Source organism: Lithobates pipiens, unplaced genomic scaffold (genome assembly GCF_037356315.1).
Source record: "Lithobates pipiens isolate NorthernLeopardFrog02 unplaced genomic scaffold, aLitPip1_a1.2 Scaffold_19, whole genome shotgun sequence".
NCBI lineage: Eukaryota > Metazoa > Chordata > Amphibia > Anura > Ranidae > Lithobates > Lithobates pipiens.
Window position 1 is genome coordinate 422,359,298 of NW_027507764.1, and position 18,782 is coordinate 422,378,079.

Genomic DNA, 18,782 nt, shown 5'->3' on the forward strand with positions numbered 1-18,782 from the left:
CAGCAGGAACGGCTTAATTATGAGCCATGTACGGGCAGGCTGATTGTACCCAAGTTGATCCATCCATCGACTTGAGTACAACCAGCCTGTTGGATTTTTCACATTTCATTACTGCCTGTGGCTATAGCAGTATTCGTTGTGTTCTGCTGGCTAGGAAAGCTCCGTGCGGAGGAGAACACAATTGCGCTGCAGGAGACATTCCCCCATCAACACTGACTGTGCTGATGAGTTATTCAAGTGATTTTGGTGGAAGGAATATAAATCGAGTTATTTATGGCCTACGTAAGCATAGTGTAGTGGCTGTTGTCTTTGCATGAGTGATGAATACAGCAAGATTTGTGGTGAAAAAGATCTTGCAAGTAAATGAACACAAACAGATACAATCCCCACAATACAACTGTATAATTAACAAGCAGACAAAATGCTTCAAAATGTGATTATTGGGTGAATCCTGAAAATAAATATACCAATTATTTTTTAAACAAGCTAAAATAAATTATAATCTCTGTTCTTTTATTAGGATGAGACTTTTAGTTGATGACAAGGATGTGACAGAAAAATCGGATTCCACCGCATCCCCAAATTTATCACCCACTGATGTCTACCTAGGAGGAAGTGGATTTAAAGGCTGTGTGACTAATGTTTTCATTTCCAGGTAATGCATAACATGTTAAACAATATGCTATTAATTGTATAACACTTTGGACAGGGCACTGCATCCCAATAACCATGTCAGACTTGGGGTTGCAAGGGGCACTTTAAGCCAAATACCTGTAGTCTGTAATTCTGATCACTTATTTAACAGACAGCACATGTCTTTTGAAAACAAACTGTAAAAATGACTACTCTTTCACCAAAATTATACTAATACAAGAATAACTAAACATGAATTTTGCTAATTCATTGGAGTTGATTTACTAAAGAGTAGAGAATATTCACTCTGCAAACTGAATTTTTACTGTAAAAGGGGATTTTCACTTAGCAGAGCTTAGTAAATGTGGTAAAAATGTACTTTGTATAGAATAGCTATTTTGTTGTGTCACTGTGTCTTGTTCTGGTAATTATTGTTGTGATCTTGTGTTGTCTTTGTTGAATGTGGCTGTGTCACAATCATTTCCCTTTGGGATTAATAAAGTATTCTGATTCAGATACCTAATCATGTGCAAGCACAATAAAAAAAAAACGTTTTTTTCTGCTTGCACGTAATTGGATGTAGAAGTCACTAAACTAGGGGAAATTTCCCTTGCAAAGTTAAAATTCACTTTGCTATGTAAACAGCCTCTTTGCATTTAGTAGAGCAACCCAATTGCAGTACAGATGTTATTTAAAAGTTTTTTATGGTTTAAACTACAGCTGGACCACTGCACCTCTTGGCAATTCAGTGGCATCTATTGTCCTAAGTCAGTGATGGCGAACCTTGGCATCCCAGATGTTTTGGAACTACAATTCCCATGATGCTCTGGCACTCTGCAGTGTAGATGAGCATCATGGGAAATGCAGTTTCAAAACATCTGGGGTGCCAAGGTTTGCCATCACTGTCCTTAGTTTTAGTAGTATACTAAACTGTCAGGTGAAAACTGACATGAACCCATCAGCCAGAAAGGCATTTTGTAGTTTTGGAAAGACCATGGAAGATGTAGAACCTTCGTCAGATTTTGCAGTCCTGTTGTGCAGATCCACTCTTATTATGTGTCATGTTGAAAATTGTCACCGAGAAAAATTGAGGTGAAATCAAAAATTGTCACTGAAGCAGGTGGGACATATCTACCAATGTGGACACCCGTGCCAGTGACTATTGCCAAAGGAGGAATTTTCTATCACTTTGGGTTGATTTTAACTTGCTTGCTGTCATGCTACCAGGACGGGAAGTGGAGGGAAATCTTCCCATAGTGACAATCAAAGTAATAAAAAGAAACTTGACAGATAGTCTAAACCTTCCTCACCCTTTGCAAAACAAACAATTCTAAATAATGTTCTAAGACTGCTTATACACTCTAGATGGCAGGTATGATCCAAATGCCCTTGGGGCTGCGCTACAAAAAAAAAGGCCAGCTCTGCCATTGATGTCAGTGCATATGGAAGGAGAACAATAGCAATTGAGAGATTTTCCTAACCCGATGATTAAATAATACCTCGGCCATTGTCAGCCGGCAGGTGTCTGCCTGCTATAGTAGATATGAGGATGTCAGTCAACTTGGAAAAACAGTATGGTTGAGAGATTGTCCTCTTATGTAAATTTCCTGCATATGGTTGTCTAGAGATGACTATTTTGCTTACTGAGAGAAACAGGCACTGAGATATTCACCTGTCCACAGTCACTCGTATGCCAACCAGAAACACTTCATCTTCCTGGCTTGGCTGAAAATCAATTGCAGTGTGAAGTTAAAAATACGCTTACACACCCGGATTGTTGCATATTGCTTGTGTATTGCACCTTTTCATCCTCTAGAGAAACAAAAGTTCTCGGGCAGGTGGTTTAATGGTTTCCTGAAATTAATAGCAGGAGTTTTTCTTTTCAACAACAGTTGCACCTGCCGATAAATTCTGGTGCTGTACCACTACAGTCAGACATAAGTTTCAATGGCCTGTAAACAATCATAGGAGAAGTGTGAAATGGAAATCCATGATAAGTTTCCCATACACAAGCACAGTGGTCATCAACCTTGTCCTCAGAGCCCACTAACAGGCCAGGTTTGCAAGATAACTGAAATAGATCACAGGTGATATCATTTGCTGCTCAGTGATTGCATCTCCCCAAGGTAATACATAAAACCTGGCCTGTTAGTGGGCCCTGAGGACAGGGTTGATGACAACTGTACAAGCAGATCTAGTTATCTAGTCCAGATATGATGTGGCATTAATACTTCAGCACCCATACTGATACCATATGACCTTTAATACCCCTAAAATATTTCATAAGAATCACATCCCTACATTTCTGTGCACTTCTGGAGGTAAGTTAATTTCAGCCTGGAGCAGAAACCTGAATGTTTCCCATTGCTTAAAACTTAAAATGGAACTGATCTCAAAAAATGAATATTTGCTATGTTTTAGGGAGCATCTAGAAATGTCAGTTCTCCCTAATCAGTGCCTCACTCTGGGATTCATCTTCAAAGAATAGCAGTGCACTTGCTATGGTAGGGTTCTTAGGCATTTCTTTGGTTAAAGCTCCATTGCTGTATGTCTGTGGTGTAAGGTCTCAGGGATTTCTGACTTTGACTGCTGGTTTTAGCAGATTAGCCTGGGATTTGTGGTTTCCCTGCTGTTGATCACTGTTCTTTTTGCTAGAGACATAGTCATAGTGCAGAACAAAATGCGTTAAATCGATAATACAGAAAAATCAGCTTCAGGGAGAGCACAGACAAAATTGATAACTAGCTCTTTGTCCTCTACCTGCCATTTTTTGGGGAGCATCTTCCAGAGTTCAGTTCCTTTAAGATCCACTGACAGTTCCATTTTAAAGTGACACTAAAGGTTTGTTTTTCTTTTTTAAATAACAAACATATCATACTTACCTTCACTGCGCAGCTTCTTTTGCACAGAGTTGCCCCGAACCTGCTCTTCTGGGGTCCCTCTGCTTCTCTCGCAGCTCCTCCCCACATCAGATAACCCCCTGGGAGAAGCACTCTCCCGGGGGTTACCTTGCGGGCGCATTCCCGAGTCCAGCTTTCGGCGACCATAGATGCTGAATGCAGGACTCAGCCCTGCCCCCCGGCGCCTGCGTCATTGGATTTGATTAACAGCAGCGGGAGCCAATGGCCGTGCTGCTATCAATCTATCCAATTAAGAGCCGAGAACCCCAGGCAGAGAGAGAGCACGTCCCCGTGGGTTAATTTAGAAGGTTCAGGCAAGTAAAATGGGGGGGCTGCGAGGACTGTCACTGACAGATGTTTTTTCACCTTAATGCATAGCATGCATTAAGGTGAAAAAACATGAACCTTTACAACCCCTCTAACTGTACTAGTATTTTTTAAATTTTCAGTATTTAAGTTCTATATTAATAGTTATTTGTTCTTTTATTCATTTCTAGAGCACAACAAAAGCCTGCTATTCAGGACCTTGCTATGAACACAGAGAAAAGTAAAGTGTCACTAGGAACATGCATGCAAGACGAGGCCCCACTGCCTCTCATACTGAAAGCAATGAAGCAGCCTTTAAGGCTCAGCCTTAATGACCTTGGCATGGTAATGCAAAATCTTCTACATATACTTTTTTTATTTTTAATAATATAGGTATTTTGTGCATTGAAAATGTTGCATCCCCTAGTGAAACCCATTTAAAGTGGTAGTAAAGTCTATTGCTTATGTTTTACCTACAGGTAAGCCTGTACAGGTAAGGTATGCTTACCTGTAGGTACTGCAAATATCCCTTAAACGTGCACCGTTTAGGGAATATTTACTCATGTAGCAGTCTGTGATATTACCGACGCATGTGCTCTGAAAGAACAGCATACCCGTGCCATTCCTTCAGAACGCAGTGATTCCCGCTCGCATGCGTGGGAGTGAAGTCATCGCGGTTTGACTATTTAAAGGACCGGAGCCTGCCAGCCCGGAATGAAGACCAGGGGAAGATGGAAGCTCTGTCAGCGGTGACAGCATCCCCCTGCATGGCTTCATTTTAAGGTAAGTTTCACATAATGTGTTAGTATACGGTGCATACTAGCACATTATAACATTGCACTGCAGGGGAAACGTTATTTTTTTCTCATTTTCAACTACCGCTTTAGGCCTAAAATGGTTAAAGTGTTGGTAAGGGCGCCATATTTTTTATTAAAATAACAGGTTATATTTACCTGCTCTGTGCAATGGTTTTGCACAGAGCAGCCCCGATCCTTCTCTTACCAGGTCCCCCGCCGCTGTTCTGGTCTCCTCCCCTATGCCGAGTGCCCCCACAGCAAGCCACTTGCTATGGGGGTACTCATGTTTGCTCGCTCCTGAGCTGGCTCTGTGTGTCTATTGTGTGGCTCAACCCTGACCCCTGCTCCCTCCTCACTGGCTGTGATTGACAGCAACAGGAGCCAATGGCTCCTGCTGCTGTGTCTCTGCCAATGAACAGAGAGAAACACGAGAGATTCTCAGCTCTAATGCACATCACTAGATCTAGATCGGGCCCAGGTAAGTATGGGGGGGGAGCTGATTGTTTGCCTTAACTCATAGAATGCATAAAGGTATTAAAACCTGCCCTTAGAACCACTTGAAATCCATTAGGACCCATTTAGATATTGAGTAGAGAGAAACCTATGTAGTACTTTAAAGGATGATGTTTTAATAATGAGTTACCTAACAAAATAATAAAAAAGAACACGTTGAAGTAGAAAATGAGTAGAGATTGTTCAGCTTATTGAATATGATATATATATATATATATATATATATATATATATATGAATATGTTTACTTTAAATAACCAGTTATGTTCAAAGATTTTTTAAAAAAACATGGTTTTTGTTTATACAATTTGCATTAAAAAACACCTTGGAAAAATTCTAATCAATCAGCAAATGCAAGGTTTTCACCTTCCATGTATTACACTACTGTTCATGACAGGTATGCCAAAGGGCACATTTATAAATATAAAGCAGTGAGTGTGCAATTCACCAAATATTCACTGGTAGTAAATCAATCACTGATTGATTAAATGTTTAAAACATGTGCACTAAATAGATCGGCTTGATTCAAACATTTGGTGAATGTCAGATGCACTGCTTTATAAATACGTCTCTAAGAAAAAATGTTAGTTAATTGACCTGTTTGTCTCTTGAAACAGTATGACCCGAACCTGAAGAGCATTCAGAAGAGCTGTCCTATTCACGCAAACTTGACATCTTCCCTGGAATCCTTTATGTTTGGTGATTCTCCAGAAGGCCACTTGGTCTATGATCTAAACAAGCAGATTTTCAAAGAGAGGTAAGACTATTACAGGACGAGAAATCGATCTAGCTGTTGTCTTGTGAATATAACCTGCAAAATGACTATCTTGAGAGCACAAAAGTGTCTTTGGCAGATATTTTTTATTACTCTTAGAAAAAGATAATAAATACCTTGTCAATTAAAGCAGAATCCATATATTACAGAGGTTCACAGACAGACTGAAGGCTCAGGGAACTCAGTGGAGTTGATTTACTAAAGCTGGAGAGTGAAAAATCTGGTGTAGCTCTGCATGGTAGCCAATCGGCTTCTAACTTGTTCAATTAAGATTTTCCAATAAAACCCAGAAGCTGATTGGTTTCTATGCAGGGCTGCACAAGATCTTGCACTCTCCAGTTTTAGTAAATCAACCCCAAAGTGTTTAATGAAGGGAAAGGCCGCAGCCAAAAGCTCAATAAACCAACACAAAATAAACTCAATGAGGCTAACACAAATCTACACTATTATCCCATAAGTGATAGAATGCTGGATTACAGAAGTTATAGAGTATTACTTTATGGGTGGCTTCTTTTAAAGCATCTAAAAATGCCCCGATTTCCCATAACATAATATTAACATGTATTACAAGACTTTTGTTAAGATTAGGGTTATGATATGCACTCTAAAATAAGAATTACTTATTTTTCTCAGTTTACAGAAGACACTGTAAAATGTGAACCATTCAATCTTTATAAATCTGTGAACAAGCACTATGTATCATTCTGTCTTGTGTGACCCAGTTATTCCTCCATTGGGTGCCCCCATCTTGCTTCTTGCACAGCATAGAGAAGGTGAAGTCAGGCTGTCAATCACAACCCGCACATCAAACCCACATCTGTCCTTTCTGTCGCCATCACATGTCACGGATCGCTATGCACATCAGCAGATGAGAATAGTGGTTGGAGATTAGATCTAGGATGTTTTATTAAAATGACAAATCTTCTTTCTCTCTTGCTCTGCAGGGCACATTTCTCATTGGAGGTACGCACTGTCAAATCGTCCGGCTTGATACTCTTAATGACTGACAAACAGGCATCCAGTCACTTGGCTCTTCATATATCCAAGGGGCACTTTGTGTTTTCCTTGGGAACTAAAGACAACAAGATAAAAATAAGAAGCCAAGACAAATACAACGATGGAAAGTGGCATACAGTATGTATTTACCGATATCTTTTTTATTAATAAAGCATGCATTATGACAGGCAACTGTGATAGAAAATGCTGGAAGAAAAGTTCCGGTTGCAATAGAAACACCCTGATTGCTTGTGACTGTATGATCGGCGTAATCCCTCTACAATCCCTCTACAGCTCTTGGTGTTCACCAGTATGAGACCTTTTACAGGCATCCCCTTAAGCACCATTAGCTTGTAAAATCTGGCCAGACAGGTACAAATGACTTAAAAAAAATAATCAGATTTTGGTCCTGTAATGCCTGTGGATACTGGGAAATAGGTCTCAGCCCCCTGTTCACACATGCAACTTGTCATGCGATTTGACAGTTCCAAATTGCATGACAAGTGGCACCCTATTGTCAGCAATGGAACTAACAAAAGTGATGGCCCAAAACAACTGAGTAGGCTACGGAGTCTGCCCTTTTTTCTTTTCTTTTTGTTAACTTTATTGTCTGCCTATAGATCTATGTTTGTCCCAAGCATGTTTGAAGCCACTGCCTCACCTCTGCTGGAAGTTTATTCCAAGTATCAACTACCCTTTCAGTAAAATAATATTTTCTAAGATTAGTTTTGAACTCCCCTCCAGTTAGTTTGAGGTCATGTCCCCGTGTTTTTGATTTTGGTTTCATATTGAAAAAATGGCCCTCTTGAACCTTAGTCACCCCCTTGATGTATTTAAAGGTTTTTTAATCATATCTCCCCTCTCCCTTCTCTCCTCCAGACTGTACATATTAAGTTCCTGAAGTCGCTCTCAATATGTTTTATCTCCAAATCTTTCACCATTTTTCTTACATGTCTGTTACCCGTCTGTACCCACTGGTAAAATCAGTGCAGCTCCAACTTTGCAGTGCCGCACTGATTTAAAGAAAAAGGGTCCTGCACTATTTTCTGTGATTTCAAGTGCGACTTGCATAGACATCTGTGCATGAAGTCGCACAGATGTCAGGCAAGTCGCACCTCAAACCGCACTAACCTGCGTCTTTAAAATCATGCTACTTCAAGTAAAGTAGCAGTTTCAGAGTTGCTTTCAGTGTGAACTTAGGTTCTTTACAGGAGGACTTAAGATGCTGTGAAATCCTCTGTCTTCCTACAACATGAAGGGCTTATCTGTTTGTTATCTCCTTTTAGATGCTGTATTAAGAGCTGATTAGGAAATCTGCCACTTTGCAGCTTTTGCTGACTCAAAACCTTTTTTTTTTTTTTTTACTTTTTCTTTCTTGTTGAGAATATTGGTATACAATATCTAAAGACAATGAAAGAATAATCACAATATCTCTGTTGAAATACAATCACTATAGAAGAAATGCTTTTATATGAGAATACCACCATCCTTTTGTACAATCATGTGATATCTCATTAAGCGCTTGGAGCAATAATACTTATGATTTCACAAGTATCCCCTTATAAAGTATATATGACATCATTCTTCATGTTAATTCTGTGGTCATTAATGTTGTTTTTTAATATTAATTTTCCTCCATACTGATTATTAAATAATAATCAGTGTGTTACTAAACCCACAACAGTAAAATCAGTCTGTATATGCAGTAAAGAATGCTTGTTATAGTCACTGTGAAACCTAAGGGGTTAATCCTCTGCATTGTGTAAAAAGGCTGTTTGATCCTGTCTTTTCTCATCCTCCCCTCTCTTACTGCCCGCAATCAATCTCCTGATAAGACAGAGCCTTTGGAGTTACTCTGCACATGCTCACTTTAGTGTGTATTGCTAGAGTTTTTTTCTCTTGAGAGGGGGCATGTGATCAGCACAGGGCCAATCGGCACTGTCCAGACCGAGGGTCAGGGGTCCTGCAGCCTCATAGGACAGAGTGAAAACTCCTCCTACAAGCTTTAACCAGACACTGATAGAAGTCACAAGACTGCTATATACTGCTGATGAGAAAAGGTATTTAGCAGTTTATATTTACTAAAATAATTTAATTTCCATGCTCTGTGTACTGTGGGAGACCAGATATAGTGAATGCAGAGTCCTGGGTTTAGTAACACTTTAACTCAACTCAAGAAAACTCAAAAAATGTTTTTTCTCATCTAATTGCATGTGAATCTTTTTTTCAATATATGTATTTCCTAAAGCTGATTATTATATTGCAATATATTATTAAATCTCATCTAACTTCACATTATTGTTTAAAGGTTGTGTTTAGCTGGGATGGGCTCAATGGTCGACTTGTCATTGATGGGTTAAAGGCTCGTAAAGGAAGTATGAAAAAACAGTTCAGCCTGGAAGCTATAACACTACTTTATCTTGGTGGCGTTCCATCTCTTAAAGTACAGGTAATAATTAAACATATACATTAGCCCTACATAGGAAGATAATATTATTTTAAAGTAAGAGTTATAGCTCAGTCAGCATGAACCCTCACTACATACATTTCTATATGTTCATGGCATGAAAGCGTCAGTGCAATAAGAACTGATATCTCAACTTTCTGGTAGATGCTGAGGTGATTGTAGCCATATTAGTGCAATTGTGACAGAGAAAACTGAGTACTGTCCGTGATGCTTTTTTTATTTGCACTAACATAAAAATTTTCAGGACAAGCTTTCGGAGTATGTCCCGTTCTTCAAGGTCCAAGCAGTACTCATTCAGGTGTGCAGAAAGAAGACAGTTTCTGTACACCTGTGGGACATCACTTCTCACAACCGGACCACACTATAGAAGACCTCAATGTTTTAGTTCTTAACCACTTGCTTACTGGGCACCTAAACCCCCCTCCTGCCCAGACCAGTTTTCAGCTTTTAGAGCTGTCACTCTTTGAATGACAATTGCACGGTCATACAACACTGTATTAAAATTTTTATCACAGATAGAGCTTTCTTTCTGGTGGTATTTGATCACCTCTGGGTTTTTTATTTTTTGTTCAAATTTAAAAAGACCGAATAAAAAAAAACGTTTTATATTTTGTTAATAAATTTTGCAAACAGGTAATTTTTCACCTTCATTGATGTCTGCTGATGAGGCTACACTGATGGGCACTGATAGGCTGCATTTGTGGGCACTGATAAGGCGACACTGATGGGCACTGATAAGGCGGCACTAATGGACGCTAATAGGTGGCACTGATGGGCAGTGATGAGGTGGCACTGGTGGGCACTGATAGGTGGCATTGATGGGTGGCACTGATGGGTGACACTGATGGGTGGCACTGAAGGGCATTGATAGGTGGCACTGAAGGGCACTAATAGGTGGCATTGATAGTGGGCACTGATGGGTGGCAGTGATGGGCACTGATCAACACTGGTAGGTGACACTGATAGACAGCACTGCTAGGTGGCACTGATGAGGCTCTGATTGGCACCACTGGTAGGCGTTGGTAGGTGGCACTCGTGGGCATTGATAGGTGGCACTGATTGCTGGAACTTATGTACTAGTGGTCACTGATTGGTGGCACTGGGAGGTGGTACTAGTGGGCACATATGAGGCGGCTTTGCCTCTTCTTCTTCGGGACCGATGTCCCTTCAACAGAAGACAGTGATCAGCTCTTTTATCCCCTCGCGCTGTCAACGATTACCGATCTTCTGTTTACATCATGTGATCAGCTGGGATCAACTGCTTACTCCGATGTGTGAACACCCGAGTCTCATTGACCCGAGTCTCAGTGATCACAGCGCACGCTGCGCGTGCCCTTCAGGGGGGCATGGCGAGCGTGCAAAGGGGAGGACGTCTATTGACAGCCTCCCGGCAAAGTAAATCCGCGCTGTAGCCGTCTGAGAGTGTTAAAGGAAATTTCAGAACTATCCAGGAAAGGAAAACGTTTGAACTAAGAATGATACTTCTTTTTGACACAAAAAATAATAGCCTAAATTTAGATATTGGTTTCCTTACCCATCATACTACAGACCCCCTCTTTGACTATCATCCCCCCTCCAGTCTATAGCTTTCCCTCTGTCTTATCTCTCTAGCTCTGCTGCTAGCTTTATTACCATTGCCACATACATTGATTTGTATGTGTTTTTTTTTTTTCTCCTTTCCCTCAGATTGTGTTTTTTTTTTGCTTGTTTTTTTTTTATTTTAACATTCCGCTAAAACTTTTGTGAATTAGTCCTGCTTGGACCTTGAAGAAGGGGACATACCCCAAAAGCTTGTCCTGAAAAAATTGTATGTTAGTGCAAATAAAATCTCGAACAGTACTCAATTTTCTCTGGTAGATGCTGAAAATTTTAATCTGCTCTCTGTTTTGTTATGTCATTCCGGACCATAGATTTCTGAGCTTGCATTGCTGATACAGAAGTTACTAGGGGTATGAAATTTGAATTAATTGTATGTTAAATACCAATTTTGTAGTGAGACTCCAAAATGGACAGAAATAGCCAGAGGTAGTCTTATCATTGAATTATTCAAATTATGTAAGAAGCTCCCAAGACTGTGCCTGTAAGGCTCCTTTACACGGGCACCTCCATTTTGCGGAATCCGCTTTGCTCCGTCGATCCCTACTGAACAGGTGGATGACAGGTCCGTCTCCGATCACTGTGCAGAGCAGAGACAGACTCAGTCTTGCTCTCCCCTATGGGAAAAACAGGTGAAAATGGACAACCTGTCCATTTTCATCCGAATCGATCAGTCAGATGAAGGGAAAATAGGACCAACATCTGTCTAGATTTTGTGGACAGGATCAGATCACATAGCGGCAGATGCCAGCGGACATGTCACTGCTGACATCTGACACTCCATAGGCAGCAATGGAGGGTCCGATCAGGTCTACCTGAAAAACTGACAGGTGGACCTGATCAGACAACCCATGTGAAAGGAGCCTTACTGTATGTGCTTGACAAGAGGGAACAGTTAATAGTTCCTGGAAGTATTATGCATTGCCCACAGCTCGAGGCTTGGGCACTGAAGGGAGGGACCGCTATTAAAATTGTTGTACTAATCAAGCTTATATATTTCAGGGTATGCCAAAGAAAAGCTTTACTGGTTGTCTGAAAAATGCAAAGATAAATGAAGTGCCCTTAGACAAACCATCCCACACAGTCGGTGTCATCCCATGTTATGAAGGCTCTTTTGAACCAGGAATGTATTTTGCTCAAGAGGCGGGATACATCGTTGCAGGTAGGTAAAATTGCCAATAAACAATATCAGCCATTTGCACTAGATAAGATGTCCAGGTTAACCTCATCTTTTTTTCTTTTTATAGATAGTACTTTTGACACAGGACTTGATTTTGAAATTAGTTTTGAAATCCGACCACAAGACCTATCCAATGTATTATTACATCTAGGGGACAAAACAGACAACAGACTGAGCCTTTACATGGAGAGTGGGAAGGTAAGACGTTTATTGTGCTTATCTAATTACTAATGCTGCCTCGGACAGGCCATAAATGAACAGTTGTCTCCTTGAGAACAATGGAGTGAAGACAACTACAGGTCCTTGAACAGTACAGTAGATCTTGAAATATGTCATAGGACTTAAAGTTGTTGAAAAGGCACAAGGTTTTTTACCTTCATGCACTCTTTGCATGAATGTAAAAAACCTTCTGTGTGCAGAAGCCCCCCCATCCCCTCCCCTAATACTTACCTGAGCCCCCCCTCTCGATCCAGCGATGTCCAAGAGAGCCTTGCCTCTCTGGGGACTTGCACTTCTGATTGGCTTTTGGCAGCAACAGAATCCATTGACTCCCACTGCTATCAAGCACAGTAAGTGAGCTAATCAGGAGAAGGAGGGGGAGAAGCCGAGCCACGGCTCCATGTGTGAATGGACCCACAGAGCCGCAACTTGGGAGCGTGCAGGCTTGGGTGTCCCCAAGCAAGCTGCTTGCTGTGGCTGTGGGAGCACTAGGTAGATGAGAGGGGTCAGGAGCGCTGGCATGGGATCCAAGAAGAGGAGGATTTGGGCTGTTCTGTGCAAAACCATTGCACAGAGAATGTAAGTATAACATGTTTGTTATTAAAAAAACAAAACAAGGCTTTAATATTGCTTTAAGTCGGCCATAGATGGATTGAATCTCAACCGGTTTAGCAGGGACTGGAAAGGAAAGAAAATTGCATAATGTATGGCAAGCTTTACTAGATGAAAGGAAATTGCATGTGCACTATCATTCCTTCCCGCTTTGCATCAAGAGGATGTTATAAAATAAAGAGCACCTTTGATGCCAAAATTATTCTTTATTGCCTTCCAGGATAGCCCTTTTGCATGACTTTTGCATCAGGACAACAAATATTCTATATCCAGGTCAAACTCACACATTGCAGGCCTGCAGTATCTTGCAGCTAATAAGGGCTGGTGAATTTTGACACAGTAAATCTGATATAAACCAATTACTACTAAAGAAACACGATTGATATGTCCAACTCTTTACTTCATGTTTTTTTTCTTTTCAGGTAACCATGTCTGTTAATAATGGTGCTGGTGCTTTTAAAGCCTCAGTTACTTCTCCAGGGGTGTTGTGTGATGGCAAATGGCATACCATAACAGGTGAGAACAACGGCCAACTACCAGTGTCCTTGTATTTATTAATAAACACACAGACACTACAAATCAAAAAGACAGCTGTATGTGATTATTGCTAAATACAAAGTTGAACTACATACTGTATATACAGCATAAAAAAAGGGGTAAACTATCATGATGCACAGGTATAATTATGTTCACACTGTTTTAAATTTAAAATTTTAGCTTGCTTTGACACTAGAATATACATCAGAAGTATGATAATACCAGTTTAGTATCCAATTAGAAGGCAGATGATACTGCAGTAATGAATACTGGTATGCCCATCCTGGCTATGCAGCATGGCGAGATTGTGTAAATCACAAGATTAGCTAAACACAATTTTTTTAAACAAATCAAAAAAATAGTTTGCATGCTTATTAACATTAGTTTGACTTTCTAGTTGACAATGGGGCAAATTGACGTTTGTTTTCAACCGTACCAACAAGAAAATTTTAAGGAACCAGATGGAAAATTATTCATAGAAATTTTTAAATGCACGGTACACACGATCGGACTTTCCGACAACAAAACCGCAGATTTTTGTTTGAAGGTTGTTGGGTCCAACTTGTCTTGCATACACAGGGTCACACAAATGTTGGCCAACAATTATGAACGCAGTGACATACAAGACGTGATATCTCCATTACGAACGCTAGTTTTAAAGACTGAGCGCTTCCGGGTCGTACTTGATTCCAAACATACGTGAACTTTTGTGCAACGGACTTGTGTACACACGATCAGAAAGTCAGACAAAAACATTTTGTTGGTGGAAAATTTGAGAACCTGTTATCCAACATTTGTTGGTGGAAAGTCATTCGATGGAGCATACACACGGTCAGACTTTCAGCCAAGAAGCTCACATCCAACATTTCCAGTCAGAAAATCCGACCATGTGTACACGGTATAACAGTCTATGTATTTCGTTTGGGAAATTGCATTCATCCTAAAATTCAAAAGTCAATGAGAGCTGTCTTAATTAGCACTACTGAAGTTGCTTTGACTTTAGAAAAGATTCCTATACTACTTCAAGGCGGCTTCTATTCTCTTCCATTCTATACTTCTATTTAGTAGTGCTCAAGTCGCCTGGCAAAGTCACAACGCAAGTCGAGCGACTTTCAGGTCTCGGCAGTGTTAACTGAGCCTTATGCCCTGTACAGACGATCGGACATTCCGACAACAAAATCCATGGATTTTTTCCGACGGATGTTGGCTCAAACTTGTCTTGCATACACACGGTCACAGTTGGTCGGAAATTCCGAACACCAAGAACGTGGTGATGTACAACACATACGACGAGCTGAGAAAAATGAAGTTCAATAGCCAGTGCGGCTCTTCTGCTTGATTCCGAGCATGCGTGGCATTTTGTGCGTCGGAATTGTGTACACATGATTGGAATTTCAGAAAACGGATTTTGTTGTTGGAAAATTTGAGAACCAGACCTCAAATTTTGTGTGATGGAAATTTCTATGGAAAATGTGTGATGGAGCCCAAACACGGATGGAAATTTCTGACAACAAGATCCTATCACACATTTTCCATCGGAAAATCCTATCTTGTGTACAGGGCATTAGTCTTGCACAGTTGTACAGGCTCCTCTCCTGTACTGAAATCGCTTACTCTGATTTCACTAGACACAATGAGCTTCTTAGCATCATCTTCTCAGCATCAACTAGCTCATTCCTCCTTGACCTTACTGGCTCATTCCTTCATTCATTGCATTTCAGTACTTTTAATCATGGAGGTTCAGAATTACATGGTGAATTACCTAAAGTGCTTCTCATGCAAAGCAGCCTGGTTAGTAACTCCCAAACCTCCAAATTGACAACCACCTAGGTATTTTGATATTTGCGTAATTCCTGCCAGGGGCCATCTCACTGCCTTCATCAGTGCTGAGCACTCTTGAGAAGTGTACTAAGGCATGGTGCTGTGATGTTTTCATGAAGCTATGTTACAGCATCCTGGTGGTTACTCCCACCAGGCATGATCTGCATGCATTGCATAGAGAAGCACTGAGAACCAGTGAAGATGTCACTGGGTCTAAAATTAGGTATGTAGGTAGGACAGTTTAATAAAATGAATTAGAATGTTGATGCATGGGAGAAAGGAAACAGAAACAGTAAAATATAAGCAGGTTAAACTAACTTTAATCACTAAGTAGACAAGCCCGTTATTCTGGTTTTAATAAAATATTGACTAATAATATTTTATTTGTTCGTCGGCATTACAACTGTATGCTCAAATGATAAAATATTTAAAACAGCCTCCCACAGCCATACAAGCCTGAAAGTAGCAGTTATTATTGTGCTGGATTTATCTGCCTAATTCGTTTTGCAGAATGAACCTCAGCCAAGACAGAAGTGCATTCAAAAGCTTGAGAAATCCTCAGACATTAAGATTTTATTGCATACACTGTTGTATTTTCAAATGCTAAGGAATTATCATTCATTTTACACACTTGTTTTATACTGAGTGGCACGTTGAGCCATTATGAGTTGAAGTAACATAACTATTAATGGTGTCTTTATTTTTTAGTGAGTCAGAAGAGAAATGCTGTTCATCTCTATCTAGACAATGAATCCAAGCAGACAGCTGGTTCCAACTCTGCACTGCGATCAAGTACTAAGGCTCCATTGTACATTGGAGGAGTCCCAGGTAATGCAATGCAATCTTCTTTAAATAGAAGGTGTGGGTACCCTGTTCCTCCTAATCCAGTGATGGCGAACCTTGGCACCCCAGATGTTTTAGAACTACATTTCCCATGATGCTCATGCACTCTGCATTGTAGCTGAGCATCATGGGAAATGTAGTTCCAAAACATCTGGGGTGCCAAGGTTCGCCATCACTGTCCTAATCAATGCAATGATACAGCTTATGTATGTTAAAAGTAGTGATGGCAAATCTTCCTGGTTTGATTCACTGAGTGTTTTGATACAAGAAGTAAGGGGCCACAGTTAACTGTGCAGTATAAATTTGGCCAGCAGTAGGACAATTTTAAATAGAAAGTCTAGGCCTAAATTTACTAGAAACAACACAACACTGGCTGAAGCTTTACTACAAGAATTAAGATATTGCGGAGCATACAGCAATGTAAAATTAACAAACAGAAGGACAGTTTTATTTAGAGATGATAGGCCTAACTGCTGTATGTCAGACTTTTATTAAATCTATGAGGATAAGGGGGATTCAGTGAAAATGAATGCTATAATGTGAGGTGGTTTCGGTGCCCACTGATCTTGCACTTAGTTTCTTCCTTAAACTGGACTCTGGGCATTTTCTTTTCCATGCTGTGCCAGGTCCAAAAACAGAATGTAACTAATGAATGCCCCACTTTGAGCAGAACAAACTTAAAAAAGGCCACATCAACATTAAAAAAAACAGTATACATAGAAAACCCCAAATTACCACCACCCTAAAGCAAAGGCCCATGTTTTTTCTTAAAAGAAAGCCTTGTAGCAAAAGAAAAAAGTTTACAATGAATGGGTCAGCCCACTACAAGTGACGACCTCAAAATAAACGGACAAAAAAAACCTTGATAATAAGAATAAAAAAGGCATTAAAAGGGTTGACTGCCAAAGAGCTAGCAATTGGAATTAAAATGCATTTTTCGAACTGACCCTAATCTCTTTCTTTACATGGGAATATAATGTGCTGCATTCAGACCTGTAATTAATACAGATCTGAACATAGCAGTATCTCATACAAAGACTGTAAATAATGGTCTGTAAAGTGAAATATAATGTGCTTATAAAACTGTAAACATGTTATCATGACTTAGGACCCTTTCACATCAGTGGACCGATCGTGTCCACCTGTCTGTTTTTCAGGCAGACCCGATCAGACCACCCATTGTTCTCTATAGGATGTCAACAAATGCGTCCGCTATCATCCTCCGGTTTTCTGTGAAATCAGAATAGTGCCTATATGGAAGAGCATCATTTTGTACATATACCTAGGATAAAGACATTTTAAATATAGGCCTAAAGCCTCTCAAATCAAACAAATGTGTATTCTGTAAGCCAGAAACAACAGGTTCTTTGTCTGCTCCAACTCTGCAAATGGGCAAGCGGGCTTTAAAAATGTGCTTTACGCCTAATAAGTCCAGCTGCCTAATGCTGTAACGTATTGCTAAGAGTCTACATACTTCATGAACACCTTTGTACTTGTCTGGTCTTATTTCATATTATGCTTATAAGACATTTTGTCTGTTTACAGATGCCTTGGAAATGCCATGGCTTCCGGTCAAGAGATCCTTTGAGGGCTGTATGAAGAACCTGAAAGTCAATAAGAAAGATATTAAAACCTTAAAACTCCATGGTGCCATCAGTCTAAGCAGATGTCCTGCAGTGTAACTGATAAGTCTATTTCACGTATCACTCTCCATGGAACGTTCATCAATATGGGTCTATTGAGATCTGCTGCACAGACTTTTTCACATATTAAGGATTTATTCTAAGAATGGAAAATGGACATTGGGAACTCTAAACACTTCTGATATTCTTATTTGCAGTTTGTTAAAATGTAAAGCCAATCTAAATTGCAACTACCTCAATTTGAAAAGCTGTTATTTGCAGATAAAATGGTGCCTTGTGGGAAAACATTCTGTTTAGCTGTGATAGATTACATGGTCTTGGAACAGTTATCAGTGAAAACAGAGACAACACAGACTCTTTTGCTTTTATCTACTGTATTACCAAAAACTGGGATTTATTAAGACAAGACACAAACTTTGTGGTTACAGCTTTTTACTGAGGCTGTCCAATCCTATACCACTACTCTTAAACGTCAATATAGATAAAACCATTTTCTACATCTACTATGGATATGGTTTTACATGTTAAAGACCATAACGAAAACACTGATTTAATAAGATTTCCAATTAATAAAGTTTTTAACATGATATGTGCTAATTGTAAATGTTTTGTTATAACAGAGTTTATAATTAAAAGGTCTATCAACTTTCTTGGTGTATGTACACGGAATATTGCTGCTCTGTGGGTAGTATCTGACAGCTTCAGTGAGGTTAAGCACTGTACATGATAATTATGTATTTTGGACAAACCTTGAAGATACCGCTTTCTTTTAGGTCAAAGCAGTACTTATAAACTGAGATTTAAATCCTATCCCCTAGAAAAACAAAAATTGCTCTTTGCGGTTGGGTTACCTCTGGACTACAAGGGTCAAATGCTCGTTTAGGTCTAGGGTACTGGGAAAAAAAACAGTTTTACTTACCTTATTCCTTGATTCTCCTGTCAGC

At 39.9% G+C, this 18,782-nt stretch overlaps 1 protein-coding gene across 2 annotated transcripts in view; it reads left to right on the forward strand.

Moving 5' to 3' along the window:
• Nucleotides 1-18,488, forward strand: part of LAMA3 (laminin subunit alpha 3) — a 247,697-nt gene extending 229,209 nt beyond the window's left edge. For both annotated transcript variants that reach the window (XM_077492578.1, XM_077492579.1), the window contains exons 68-77: nt 521-655; nt 4,031-4,184; nt 5,767-5,906; nt 6,869-7,058; nt 9,229-9,369; nt 11,986-12,145; nt 12,231-12,361; nt 13,417-13,510; nt 16,061-16,180; nt 17,741-18,488. In XM_077492578.1, coding sequence (XP_077348704.1) covers nt 521-655; nt 4,031-4,184; nt 5,767-5,906; nt 6,869-7,058; nt 9,229-9,369; nt 11,986-12,145; nt 12,231-12,361; nt 13,417-13,510; nt 16,061-16,180; nt 17,741-17,877 — 1,402 coding nt within the window. In that variant the 3' untranslated portion in view covers nt 17,878-18,488. The remainder of the gene's footprint in view (nt 1-520; nt 656-4,030; nt 4,185-5,766; nt 5,907-6,868; nt 7,059-9,228; nt 9,370-11,985; nt 12,146-12,230; nt 12,362-13,416; nt 13,511-16,060; nt 16,181-17,740) is intronic.
• Nucleotides 18,489-18,782: the final 294 nt, after the last annotated feature.